This window comes from Orbicella franksi, chromosome 8, assembly GCF_964199315.1.
Source record: "Orbicella franksi chromosome 8, jaOrbFran1.1, whole genome shotgun sequence".
NCBI classification, from domain to species: domain Eukaryota; kingdom Metazoa; phylum Cnidaria; class Anthozoa; order Scleractinia; family Merulinidae; genus Orbicella; species Orbicella franksi.
Window position 1 is genome coordinate 132,096 of NC_138152.1, and position 13,809 is coordinate 145,904.

General features: G+C 49.7%; 2 protein-coding genes and 1 non-coding gene across 6 annotated transcripts; 2 read left to right on the top strand and 1 right to left on the bottom strand.

Moving 5' to 3' along the window:
• The first annotated feature begins 2,721 nt into the window (after positions 1-2,721).
• LOC145496170 (uncharacterized protein F54H12.2-like) lies at positions 2,722-8,127 on the top strand. Of its 3 annotated transcripts, none has more exons than XM_081475817.1 (2): positions 2,722-6,710; positions 6,741-8,127. In XM_081475817.1, exon 1 carries the CDS (start codon positions 2,727-2,729, stop codon positions 4,113-4,115), a length of 1,389 nt encoding a protein of 462 aa, XP_081331943.1. In that variant the 5' UTR covers positions 2,722-2,726; the 3' UTR covers positions 4,116-6,710; positions 6,741-8,127. The 3 variants fall into 3 exon arrangements, with proteins under 3 accessions (XP_081331943.1, XP_081331946.1, XP_081331945.1); XM_081475820.1 differs by having other exon boundaries at positions 2,722-6,698; positions 6,735-8,127; XM_081475819.1 differs by having other exon boundaries at positions 2,722-6,698.
• A 2,371-nt stretch (positions 8,128-10,498) lies between these two features.
• On the bottom strand, positions 10,499-13,294 carry LOC145496171 (uncharacterized). 2 transcript variants are annotated; one of them, XM_081475821.1, is made up of 2 exons: positions 12,941-13,294; positions 10,499-12,781 (listed from the first exon to the last, which is right to left on the bottom strand). In XM_081475821.1, the coding sequence occupies exon 2, from the start codon at positions 11,615-11,617 to the stop codon at positions 10,517-10,519; it is 1,101 nt and encodes a 366-aa protein (XP_081331947.1). In that variant the 5' UTR covers positions 11,618-12,781; positions 12,941-13,294; the 3' UTR covers positions 10,499-10,516. The 2 variants fall into 2 exon arrangements, with proteins under 2 accessions (XP_081331947.1, XP_081331948.1); XM_081475822.1 differs by having other exon boundaries at positions 10,499-12,730; positions 12,782-13,294.
• On the top strand, positions 11,876-11,947 carry Trnam-cau (transfer RNA methionine (anticodon CAU)). The gene has a single exon. It is a non-coding gene; the product is annotated as a tRNA-Met (tRNA).
• Positions 13,295-13,809: the final 515 nt, after the last annotated feature.

Sequence of the window (13,809 nt, forward strand, 5' to 3'; positions counted from 1 at the left end):
GCACCATCACGGGGAATCGCGTGACGGATCTCTTGAGAGAAGTCCCCCACGACCCGACCAAGACGACGTACGAGCCGAATCAGATTCAATATAAACCCGTGCGCAGCAACGTTTTGGATATAGTGGAGGTGCAATTGGCCGAGAACGACGGACGATTGGTGGACTTTACATCGGGCGTGACGTCGGTGACATTACACTTCAAGTATGAATGAGTCTACCGACGACTTTTACGTGCAACTGACGAGCAATGCCAGCACGAGCGAGTTCCCGGACAACAAGGCCCACAGTTTCAAGAATCGTCTGCCGAACCCGTTGCAGTTGAGAGAGTCGGGCTGGAAAGTGGGTATCAGCGACCTCTCGTTTCCGTCCGCGACGCGTAAGATGGACTTGAAAGATTCTCTTCTGTTTGAAATCTGGTGGATCGACATGGTGAACGCCTCCATAAACCTATACACGCAGGTCTCTGGAGTGACGCGAGAAAGCGATTTGGAATTCACGCCTAGGACTGGTACCGAGTTACTGAACGCGATACGAGATCGATACCTGCATAGGTTGAGATCTAGAACGGATGCCGACGTGACGATGTACAAGAAAAAGAGCAACCCCGACGATCCCACCGAATTGCTGTACACGGTCATGCATCGGGCCGAGCATGGAGAATGCGTCCTGGACAATTCGAGAACGTGCCTCAGCCTCCTGATCAACGGTAAACGCGTCTACCCGCAAATGAACATCGGCATCGAATTGGCCAAGAAGATGAAATGGGTGAAGATGGGAACCTTGCAGAACGGACGACCGGGTTACGTCTTGGGACCCCACCTGAGGAAAGAATTTCCCACGGAAGTCGTCCCCACGGCCACGGACTTGATCATAGCGCAGAATGACGGGGACGAGACATTTTACAAGATCGACCCGGACACCTTACATTTGAGTTGTTTCATCAATTGGGTGTTCACGGACCTGGATCGCAGTTACGAGGAAGCGTTCGGTCACGAGCGTCGTTCCTTGTTCGTGTATTCGAATGTGGGACAGAGTATGGTGACGGGGAATCAAGTCACGGACATGTTGAAACAAGTGCGTTACGATCCGGACGTGGTCGACCTTCAACCGAGACACATTCTATATCTACCGGTGCGCACGACCTTTTTGGACATTGTCGAGACGCAGGTATCTGAGAACGACGGGCGACTGGTGGACTTTGCGTCGGGCGTGACCACGATCACGTTGCATTTCAAGAAAGGATGAGTGATTTTTACGTCAGCTTACCCAGTCACAGCAGTAAGACCGAGTTCCCGGACAACAAACCGAACCATTTCAAGATCAGGTTACCGCACCCCTTACGCCTGAATGGAGACGGAGGATGGAAAGTGGGATTGAGTAGCATCGCCATGCCGGATGCCCACGTGAGGCTGCCTTCCTTGACGCCGAACGATCCTGATAAAAAAGTCACCTTGGCCTTTTCCGCATGGAGGCGCATAGAATCGACTAGCCACTACATGTATGGAGAAGCTTACTTCGATACGGAGGACCTCAAGAAGGTGATTCACAACGTGGACGGTGTTGGACTCATGAAATCCATGATCGCCTATTTCGATCGACAACGCGTCTTCAAGTACAACGGACCCAAATTAGGATCCAAATATGTCACGAGTGATGGGAAAAGAACCTACGTCAAGTTCAAGTGGGAAGGCGAAGACCTGGTCACGGACAACGAAAACATCTTACGTCCGATCAAAGACATGCCTGCATTACACATCAATGTCGACCTGGCTTGTAAAATGGGATGGCTCGAAAAGAACGGCAGCGGTTATAATCTGGGGCCTAACTTGCAGAGCGAATTCTTCAAAGATGAAATTCCCAACATTGGTGTCGTCGGGGACTTACACGACTCGGATGGATTACCTGTTTTTTGGACGGTCTCAACCTATTCAACGGGAAACAGTTATTTGAAACTCAGCATCTATTGCAATTGGCGTTTTCTGAACCTGAACAAGGCGTTCGAGGTGGTGGTGGGAAACAGGTCGCGCTCTTTGTTCGTCTACTCGGACGTGGCTAGAAGTGGCGTGGTGGGAAATCAGGTCACGGATTTACTGAGAGAGGTCAACTTGATCCGAAGAGGTGCGGGTGTCCAGTATTTCGAGCCTTACCACATTCAATATATTCCCGTGCGCAAAGACCTCATCGACATAATAGAAGTGCAAGTGGCTGAGACAACTGGAGAACTGACGACCTTTGGAGACGGCAATACGATCGTGACGTTACACTTTAAGAAAGAATGATCGGTGGAACGCTGGTACGATTTCAGCCCGATAAAATAAAGCAATCCGGAGACGGATTCGGCATGGCTTGGAAAGGTGTTAAGAAACGCGGTCCCGGCATTCTACGAGACTTTATCACCGAGGCTGCCACGGAGGGTCTGAAAGGTTTAAATTCGGGCGGTAAGGGAGGAAAGCCCAATTGGAGAGGTGGACTCGCCGGGGTCAAGAGAGGAGCGACACGAGCCGTGAAACGTAAAGCGACGCAAGAGATCAAACGGGCGTTGGCGAAAAAAGTGAGAAAAGACCTCTTTGGAGTATGAATCCCATTTACTCGAGGCGCGTGAGACTTATCCCGATACGACGAACGTATAAAGGCGGATCGATCTTCCCGTCCCGATCAAAACGCCCGAACTATCGTTGGGTGCAGTCGGCCCTGAGAAGGAGACGAAGACGACGACGACGTAGACGATGACGGACCTCGTGGCTCATGCCCGGTCGGCGGGGGTTCGTAACCCTCGCCTGAACATGTTCAGTACCCCTCCCACGGATGTCAGCATGTCGTCTCGACGTTTGGTGAGAATCAACCCGTTCAATACGGGGATCAACCCCGTGACCTTCCAAGTCGATCCTCAAGAAGACTTTATCGACTTGAACGAGAGTTTCTTCGAAGTGGAATTGACCGTTAAGAAAAGTAACGCGACGAATCTGTTGACAGCGGATGTCATGGGACTCGCCAACAATCTGGCCCACACCCTCTTCAAACAGATCAATGTGAGATTGAATGGGACTCTCATCAGCCCCCAGACGGATACTTACCACCTCAAAGCTTACATCGAGACCCTGTTGAACCACGACCGAGACGACGGTGAATCGATCCTAACACCCAGCGGATGGTACAACTGTCTCGGTGTACCCGACGACGGAGATGCCGATGAATTGACAGCCAACGCGCTGGATTTTACTACTCCTCACGCTGAATATACTGCTTTAACCCAAGATCTCAAGAATGTGGTCCAGGGACGATCCCAGTTTCTGGACGGAGAAGCCGTGACTTTGAGGTTCAAACCTTTCCTGGAAGTGTTTCATCTCAGCAAATTACTGTTACCTGGCGTGCAGATCCAGATCGACATGTACTTCAATGCCCCAGCCCTGTGGACAATCCGATGGCATGGTAATGATACTCTGAGACTGACTGAAGCCGACGTGAAAGTGAGATTGTTCCTGTCTCAAGTGAGAGTGACTCCCTCGGTGTACCGAGAGATCATGACCAGCCTGAAAGGAGGAAGAGTGGCCACTTACCCCACGGTGAGAGGTGAAATTCGCACTTACTCGCATCCCAACGACAATCGTCATTTTGAGTGCAGCAATCCTTTCCACAGTAAACTACCTAATAGACTAGTGGTGTTGTTGTTGAAACAAGCGGCCTTCAACGGAACCATCACCGAGAGTCCGTTCAATTTTGGAAAATTCAATCTGGCTTCCATCAAACAATTGGTGAGAGGTGAAGAGTACCCCTACGAGACCTTGGAGCTCGATCACCATGGGGACAGTAAAGATCAGAGAGGTTACTACAGATTCCTCCAAGCCTCAGGAGCGTTGTGCAGGGGAAAAGGAAACATGGTGAGAAAAGTGGACTGGGGGGACGGCAAGAGATGCAACATGTTTGTATTTGACAACACGGCCAATGGATGTTTGGACAGTCCAGTGTTGAACCCCAAGCAAGAAGGTGAACTGCGTCTGGTGATCGATTTCGGAGCCAATCCGGGAGAAAACCTGACTATCTTGTTGTACGGCGAATTCGAGAACTTGCTGGAGATCAACGAGAACCGAGTCGTCATCTACGACGTGTACCAATGAGAAGAAAAAAAAATGGAGAAAGTAGCCTTGAATAATATACAATTGGATCATTTGGCCCGGACGAATCCGTCCCTACGCTGTGTCTTTTACGGCACGGTCCCTTGCGATCGGCTTCCCAGGACACTCCCCCAAGAAGGACCGACCGCTTACATCGTGAACACGGACCCTCACGACAAACCGGGCGTGCATTGGATCGCTTTGTGGGCCGACAAGAACAAGTGCGAGATCCTGGACAGTTACGGTCTACCGTTGGACGCGTACGGAACCGCCGAACCGATCCAAGAATGGTTGGATCGTCATTTCAAGTACCAGATTCACAACGGCAAGAGTCTGCAGTCCCTGTTCAGCCAGAGTTGCGGTAGTTACGCCCTGATGTTCCTGATCGACCGAGCCGAAGGTCGGGACATGAACGAGTTCTTGAATCGTTTTAAGAAAAACGAGTTTGTGGAGAACGATCGTAAAGTAGGGCACATGGTAGAACGTCTGATCGTGGACGAGTTGGCCTGGCGCAAGATTTGTAAAACCCCGTGTCACCAGGACACGAGCGGTTCCTCCCGAGGAGTGCGTCATTTGTTATAAAGTAAGCTGTTCGAAATAAAAGAGGTTCATTTTTGAAAAAGAGGTTGTGTGGTAGTCATGGCTCTTCAGTTTCAAGGGCATAAACATTTGGACGACGTGATAGCCAGGTTAGAAAAACGCTATGGAAAAGCGGGTGGAAAGACGCCTCAACCCAGTGAGGCTCATTTCAAGAAAAACCAACCGCCAAAACGACAACTCAATCTGAAAATACTTCAACCCGCCAGAAGACAAGTGTCTTTTCAACCGCCGTCCGTCCTGGACACCGGTGCATTACCGGCGACGGTGACCACGCGTAGGAAACGCAAGAGAGCCGCCCCTGCCATGCCGAAGCTTTCCGAGAAGGAAGATAGGAAAAGAAGAATGAAAAAGAGGCATTGGTACGAGGACAAGTTCGGAGATTTGAGTAAATTCGCCAAGAAAAAACCTCGAAAAAAGAGATCGGCGCCTGCCAAGAAAAAAGGGCGTCCCAAGAGAGCCGCTGCCAAGAGGGCCATGGCCAAGATCAGGAGTCGGGCCAAGAAAAAACCCATCTGTTTCAATCGTAAGGTCACCCTATTGGGTCTGTTGAAACGCATCCCGGCCGTCAAGACCCCATTGGCCAAGTTGTTCAGATAAAAACGGAACGTCTCGAGACCCTGGACCATTTCATGATCATGGAACGACGCAAAGCGTTTCAATTTCACACGCCGTCGAGTTTGTTGATAGCGGGTCCGTCGGGGTGCGGCAAGACGGTGTTCACCACCAAACTGCTCTTGGAGAACGGCGACTTGTTCCAACAGACACCGAAGAGTATTCATTACTGCTACGGATCGTGGCAAGACGGTTTCCAAAAGCTCAAGAAGGGTGGAGTCAAGTTTTACGAAGGCATCCCCGACAGCGAACAGTTACCCCGATGGTTTCCTGGAGGGGGCGTGTTGGTCCTGGACGATCTGATGGACGAGGGTGGTAACGACAAGCGCGTGTTGGATCTTTTCACCAAACATTCGCATCATCCGAACATCACGGTGATTTACTTGTGTCAGGATCTATTCCCCAACGGAAAATTCGCCAAGACCATTTCCAGAAACGCGCATTACATCGCGGCCTTCAAGAACCCTCGGGATCAGTTGGGGATACGAAATTTACTTCTGCAATCGTTTCCCACGCAATGGCAGGAGGTGTTGGACACGTTTCGCAAGGTCACCGATCGACCTTACGGTTACATGCTATTGGATCTTCATCCAGCCAGTCAGGACGATCAACGTGTCCTCAGTCACGTATTAAAAGACGAAGGATTCGTCCGATGCCATCAGTTTGCAACCCCGTCATGTTGAGGAGCGAGGTCGAGTGGTTTCCGCTATTCATTCACCTGTGTAAAAACAGGCTCAAATACATCATGAATCCCCACGAGCTGGACTACGAACCGATGAGACAGGTCACGGAATGCGAGAGTTACCGTCAAGTACGGTCCATCATCAACGCATATAACGGTGAAGGTTTCGATTATTTGGTTCATAAACAACGAGAACTCGCCGAGAAGAAGATAGAAAGAGAAAGGTACATGGATAAAAATGAGCTCTTATGGTAGTGACGATTTCAACTTCTCGGCTCTGGAAGATTATTCGCCTTGGGGGACACCGAATCGGACGAGTACTCCGATTCCGCCTGCCGCGGGTGTGGGTGCGAGTCTGAACACGCCTCCTTCACCGCGATCGTCACTGGCGACACCGCCCCTGCCCAATGTCTCGCCCGTCGGAGTGGGCACCGCTGGCTCGGGTGCACCGCAGACCAACGTCACGGTGGGTGTCGGCAGTGCTGGATCGGTGTTGCGCGCCAATGTCACGGCAGGTGTCGGGGCACCCAGGATAACAATGTCCACACCTTTGGCACGAGCCGCTCGAGGAGGGAAACGACCGAGACGCGTCCCACGTCAAAACACACCAACGTCCTCCAGTGATTCCGGAAGCCGCAGACGAAGTAGCGCTAGTGGTAGCGGCGGTGGAAGAGGCAGAGGCAGAGGCAGAGGTGGAGGCGGAGGTGGAGGCGGAGGCAGAGGCGGAGGCGGAGGAGGTGGAGGCGGAAGTGGTAGTGACTCCACACCGCCTTCGTCGATTCGATCGGGTCGAGGAGGAGGAAGAAGAAGGAGGCGAGGAGACCGTGTTCTCGACCAAGCCCAGATGCAACAACAATTGGAAGAGATTTTACGCCAACAACAACAGACGGCCGCGGGTCGTCGCATTGCGGGCATCACGACCACTAACACGATTACGACCACCTATAAAAACGGACAACGTCCTACCGTCACACGCAATTCGACCAGTGTACGTAACTGAGAACAACAACAACCATGAGAAGACGCCGTCGTCGACCGAAAAGGAGAAAGCAATGGGGCGGTGCTCTTGCGAATGCCCTGTCTGCGATGTTACCCATTGGTAAAGGGGCTGCCTTGGGATTGGCCAAAGCGTTGGGTGGTCGCGCCGTGAAAACAGGCATCCGAGCTGGAACCGCCGCTGCCATTGGTGGTGTGGGAGTGGGCGTGGGTCGAGGGATCCGAAGACTCGTGAGACTTAAGAAAAGACGACCCCCTCGTCGATGAAAAACCATTCGAATCAAGATGTTGAGGAGTGAAGTCGAGTGGTTCCCCTACTTTTTGCATCTATGTCGATGCTCTCGCTCTTACTGGGATGCGACCAGCATGGATCACGAAGACATGAAACGGATCGCGGACGAGTGCGACAGTTACCGACAGGTCCAGGACATCCTGAACCAATCCGTAGAAACCGCCTTCAAGGACGAGATCTGGGAATACAAGCAACAAGCTAAAAGGATCGAACGTCCCGACAGAAAGTCAGACTACGTTTGGCACTGGTTAGAGAAGAGTCATGAGTACTTCGGTCTGTTTATTGGATGAACCTTTCAACACCGTGGTGGATTTGGATTCCCTGAAACGTTTGGACGTCTTGTACGCTTTCTACCACAAGTATTGGTGGTGTCGAAGGCAGATGTTCGGTTACTACAAGTTGTGTAACGCCATTCTCAACGGACTGGCCTTACTGACGGTGGCCGTGAGTATCGTCTTGGGATCCGTGTGGAAAGATGGGTACACGGTGGTAGGATTGACGGCTTTCGCCACCTTACTGAAAGGATGGAACGATTTCAAGAAGTATTCGTTCAAGATGGACATGGCCCAATTCGCTTACACGACGTACGAAAAGACGCTGACAGAACTCAGGAACTACGCTTTGGGTGGCGTGGAGGAATTGGATGGGTTTTTGACCAAGATGCAAACGTTGGACGACGTGGTGACGGATTTTACATCTCCCACGTACGACCGATACGTTCGAGACTACGCCCTACGCCCTATAAAAAATGACATCTCGGGCATCCTCTTCATTCAGAACCAACATGCCCAAGAGGTCGAGGAGAAAGAAAGCGTCTTCGAGAAGGCGTAAAACCGCTAAAACCACTAAAAGAAGACGGTACCAAAGGGGAGAAGGGATCGGCACTGTGGTGGCGGGTTTACCCAAGGCGGCTTGGGGTATCACCAAAGGCATAGAAAGCCTGAGAGCCAAACAAGAACGGGAGCATACCAAAAGGATGCAGGAACGAATGAGACGAGGTGAAAAAATTCCACACAAGGGCGAAGAGTTCCGATGCTCCATCATGTGAAAATAAAAGGACGAGACTAGCCGTCGTACACCTCACTCGACACCATGCGAGCACGGAGGAAGAGGAGACGAAGAAGGAGACAGAAAGGGGGTGATTTGGCGAGTATGATGAGAGCAGCGGGTTTGGGTTCTTTGGCTGGACCCTTCGGTTTAATGGACAAACATATCCATAAGAACAGGGGAAAGATCGAAGGAGTCTTACGCAGGATACCATTTCAAACGGCCTTCAGGCGTCGAGGAAAGCGATAAAAAGAGTACACCAATCCGCTCGTACGCATAAGTCCACGATGAAGCGGTTACGACGACAACGTCCTTTCCTGACGCGCGTCCTGAAAGAAGCCAATCGGAACAAACGTCAACGGATGTTACAAATCGCCGACAAAGATCAGATCAACGCCATCAGCGAGATGGTTCTCAATTTGCTGAAAAAGAGGATCCCCATCAACGCAACGACTTATGGGAAACTGAAAAGACATAAAAAGGTTCTGCGCGAAGTGGGTAGACGCAAAAACTCTCTCAAGCGTCGAAGAGAACATCTCCTCACCCAAAACGGAGCGGGGTTCTGGAGCGGTTTGCACGGTTGTTTCAAAGCATGTTGTGTACGGTGAAAGGACGCAGTGAGGACGGTTACCCGCTGGAGGGGATCGACGTCATACCCAATTTCCCGCCGAGAGAAGACGAGTCCCACAATACCATTCCTAAACTCGTGCAGTTGTTGCAAGACGCCAATCGTCGCGAAGCCCGATGGAAAGACTCGTACGAGTACTTGAACAAGAGGTACCACGACCTGTATCAAGAATACATGGCTTTAAAGTTCGGTGACTTCTGCCAAACCTGTCAAACGAAACGAGATACCACGCCGCCCGGTGGGTGCATCGAGTTGTGCAGGGAGTGCGGTAAAGGCAAGCGAACCGTTCGAAGTCTCGAACTCGAGTTGGAAAAGAAAGACGAATCCATACGGTACTGGCAAGACTGTTACGAGACGGCCTTGAGAGAATTGTCCGAGTTTCCTGACACGACCTTGAGTCAGAAGGTATGAACGAAGTCATGATGGTGCCCGTTCAAGAATTCAATCGTCTGCAAGATTATTACAAGGGGAAGATCAGCCAGAATGCCTTGTTGAACAAAGCCGGACGTCTGGCCGCCGAAGAACATCTCATCCTGAATGACAAACGCATCCCCGACAGCATGGCCGTCAAGATGACCAAACCCATCGCCTCCGAGGAAGGGAAACTGGTGAAACGTATACGGACGGGTAAAAGCGGTCCCATCTCGTACCAGGGAACGACAGAACCCGAAGGCATGGTCGACGCACCCGTCGAAACTCTGTTGAAACAGATCCTCAAGGGAGTCAACCAACCAGCCGCAGCCCCCGTGATCATCCCACCACAACCCCTTTCTACGACAGGACTGAAAAAGGAGCTGAAAACCCCCATACCCTCCACGTCAGGTTTTAAAAAGGAGAAGAAAACCCCCAAACCCTTCAGTCCATTCGAACAGGTCACGCTGGGTAAAACTCCCCTATCGTCCAAGAAAAAAGCACCCATCTCCGATAGAGCCAGACGTGTACTGAAATCACTCGGTATCGACTACGACGACGGTGGTTACAGTCCCAAAGGCAAGGCAAAGAAGTACAAGAAGGTCAAACCGTCAGCCGCAGAAAAGTTACAAGCAGGGTGGGAAGATTTCGAAGACCCCTGGAGAAGGGGACTGGACTATGACTCGGATTAAGAAGAGGAAAAAGGCACCTCCACCCCCGAGGAGAAGTACCCGACGTCGCCGTCGCCAACGAGGGTATGGGATCGACATCCAAAAATGGTTGGCCAAGACTGGGATCGAGTTTCATTGGCCCGGTTATCAGTACATGGGACCTGGTACCAAACTGAAGAAACGTCTGGCGCGTGGAGACCCCGGGATCAACCGTCTGGACCGACTGGCCAAACAACACGACATTGACTATTCCAGGGCCAAGAACTTACAGGACAAATAGGATGCCGACACTAAGATGATCCAGGCCATCGACAAATTACCCGGACGTAAAACCATGACAGAACGCATTGTTAAGAAAATCATGCAAACCAAGAAACGTTGGAAATTGTAAAACCTTTTATTGTTGTTGTAATTAAAAGTTACACACGCTTTGTTGTTTTTCAAAAAAGAGTCTCTTTTTTTTCTTTAAGACGAAAATAAATAACGTTCCAATTGATCCATAAAGTCGTTGGAGACTGGGAGATGACACAAGTTCTGCTCTACTGTGTCTTCGCGCTCGAACTGCGCGAACCATCTACCCATGTCGTGAAGCATGGATGTCATCTGATCCAGCTCCCTAGCCACTTCTACGATCCTCTCTTCCATTTCCTGTTCTTTTCGTATTCGTTTCCGTCTTTCCTGCATTTGAGTCACTCTATTTTCTTCTGCCTTTTTTCTATTTTTTCTGATTTCGGAAAGTCTCCGTTTTACAGGGTCTTCTGACTCTGACTCTGACTCTGAGCCTGATGAAGGGTTGGAGGCAGAGGAGGAGGAGGAATAAGACAGTCGTCTCCCACGACGTTTCGGTGGAGGGTCTTCTGGTTCCGCTAACGCGCGTTCCAACTCTGCCACCAACCCTTCATCAGGCTCAGAGTCAGAGTCAGAGGAGGAGGAGGAATAAGACAATCGTCTCCCACGGCGTTGCGGTGGGGGTGATGCTGGTAGTGTTGCAGTAGTGGTGTTTGTGCTCTTATCGGCGGCGGTCGTGGTGGAGGCGTAGGTGATGGCGCTTTCATTAGAAGTGGTCGTGGTGATGGATGATGATGATGATGATGATGTTATCGAGCAACCCGGAAACAAACCTCTAAGAATTTCATCCGGATCATACATATCCTCATTCCTCACCTCACGCCTCTTGTCCTTGCGTCGGTCCCAACGTCTTCTTTCTTGTTCTCGAGCTTTTTCTGGGTTTTTCCTCCTCCACTCTCTTTTGTACTCTCTAGCTCTTTCTGGGTTCCTCTTACTCCGCCCTGGGGTTTTTGCGGTGGGCCTGAAATCGATCAACACAATACGGGCTCTAAACAGACTCTGAAGAATCTCATCCCGATCGTGCGTGTTGCCCTTCCCTTCCCAACGATTTAGTGCATCGCGCGCCATGTCGTACATACTTGTCTTGTCCTTGCGTCGAGCACGATATCGTCTCTTCTGTTCTCGAACTTTCTCAGGATTCTTCTTTTTCCACTCTCTTACAATCTCTCTTGTTTTCACTCTCTTTCGTTTTAACGCTTCGGTGGAGCTGGCAGGCATGGTCTTTCGTAATGGACGGTCAATACAAGTTCTAAAATGGGTGTGGAAAAGGTCATAAGATTATTCATTAATATCTCAGCAAATATTTACAGGAGAATAATCTACTATATCTCATTTAAAAGAGCATAAAAAATACTCTCTAGAAAAAAAGTTTTCCTTCATGGAAGCTAGTAGTAATTTTTAAACAATTTAAATAAATTAAACTTCACAAAAAAAAAAAAAAAAAAAACACACTCCGATTTTTTTATTTCTAATAAAGGCAGGGTGGCGCAGTGGAAGCGCGTTGGGCTCATAACCCAGAGGTCCGAGGATCGAAACCTCGCCCCGCCCATTTTTAATTCACATTTCTTTTTACACGTTTGGTAATCTAAAAAAAAAAAAAAAAAAAAAAAAAAAATCTCGCATTTCCGTCACCATGGCAACAGCCAGTTGAATATTAACTCGAATCGAGTTACGCGTCTTTTCGAAAAGTGTGTTTACTCAACAAAACGAAGCTTTTTTCCAAAGTTCCTGAGCTCTACGATCCCAAAAACGATTCAAGACACATAATTCAAGAATTATTTGAGATTGCAAACGGAAAAACGGCGGTCCGAAGGGAATTTGAATTTGAATTTGAATTTGAGTAGCACATGGCGAAGGTCATGCAAGCTCACTTACCTAAAATTTTCGCTTCTAATTTCTTGCTAACCGTAAAATTACATTCGTATTTACTTCAAATTTCTTGCTAACCGTAAAATTACATTCGTATTTACTTCAAATACCTTTAGGACGTTGAAATGATGCACTTGACTTGACTTGACTTGACTTGAGTGATTTCGCAATGTCGTCGTCATGTAAGCCACATTGAAGCATTCCACGTGAAACTAGTCATGTGAAGATCGGGGACGGCGCGGATTCGCCTTATAAAGATCTGCCCAACCAAGTCACGTGTTAACCAGACCCAGGGGATAGGGGGGTATACCCCCACTCGGTCGGAGACTGGGGGCGGGTTGAGTGGGGATTACCCCCTATACCTCTCTCAGTCGGAGACTGGGGGCGGGTTGAGTGGGATTACCCCCTATACCTCTCTCAGTCGGAGACTGGGGGCGGGTTGAGTGGGGGTTACCCCTATACCTCTCTCAGTCGGAGACTGGGGGCGGGTCGAGTGAGGGTTACCCCCTATACCTCTCTCAGTCGGAGTCTGGGGCGGGTCGAGTGGGAGTTACCCCTATACCTCTCTCAGTCGGAGACTGGGGCGGGTCGAGTGAGGGTTACCCCCTATACCTCTCTCAGTCGGAGACTGGGGCGGGTCGAGTGGGGGTTACCCCCCTATAACCCCTATACCCCCACTCGGTCGGAGACTGGACCCCGTTTCACCGTAGGTATAAAAAAGATCGGTTCGAACCGTTCGAGTCACTCTGAGTTTTGAACTTGTATCGAGCGCTGGAAAGAAGAAACCATGGCACAGGAGCTGACCGACGAGGAGATGAACCAACTGATGGATCAATATGAAGCAGTGACCGATGAAGAGATGAACCAACTGATGGATCAATATGAAGCAGTGAGTATAACGTTCACAAACTGAGTATAACATGCACCCTGCACCAACTCTCCCATCATCTTTGTTACACCTTCTTTTCATAGAGTTACTGGGATTGGCTACCGGAAGAACTAAAGTGTTACGTGCTTGACTTAGCAACTTGGCAATGCATACGCGATCGAAGGAACGATAGACTATTGAACAAGCTTCACAAAAGAATCTTAGATTATGCTGAACTGAAAAGACGATGGGGATATGGACACATAAAAATACAGCTGTGGAAACATAGTATAGGTCAAGGTTTTCCTCAACTGTCTTTCTTTGCATGTCTTTATGTACAGATTTTCTTTGGACAATGTATCAACAAGCGTGGCGAGAAAATGAGTTTCTATCTAGGAAATGGTTTCAGGAACGCGTTCTATGGCTTAGAAAATAAAAAGCGACGTTATCTGAGACGTTTTGGAGACGTTTTGGAGACCTGACAATAAAAAACTGACCAATAAAAAACGTTGTGTTCATTGTCTTTTACAGAACAGACGAACCTACGACGAAGCCTTCCCCTTCGACGACCGAGTGATGATCCAAACCGGAGCTGGTGCAAGACCACCTCTAGAATTCGAATTAAGACCCATAGGCGCTCGACGTCACTGGAGAAACGTCCTCAACAAACAAC

Bases quoted from the DNA above. Each gene is read 5' to 3' on its own strand.
- LOC145496170 (XM_081475817.1), top strand. From the start codon at position 2,727: ATGACGGACCTCGTGGCTCATGCCCGGTCGGCGGGGGTTCGTAACCCT.
- LOC145496171 (XM_081475821.1), bottom strand. From the start codon at position 11,617: ATGCCTGCCAGCTCCACCGAAGCGTTAAAACGAAAGAGAGTGAAAACA.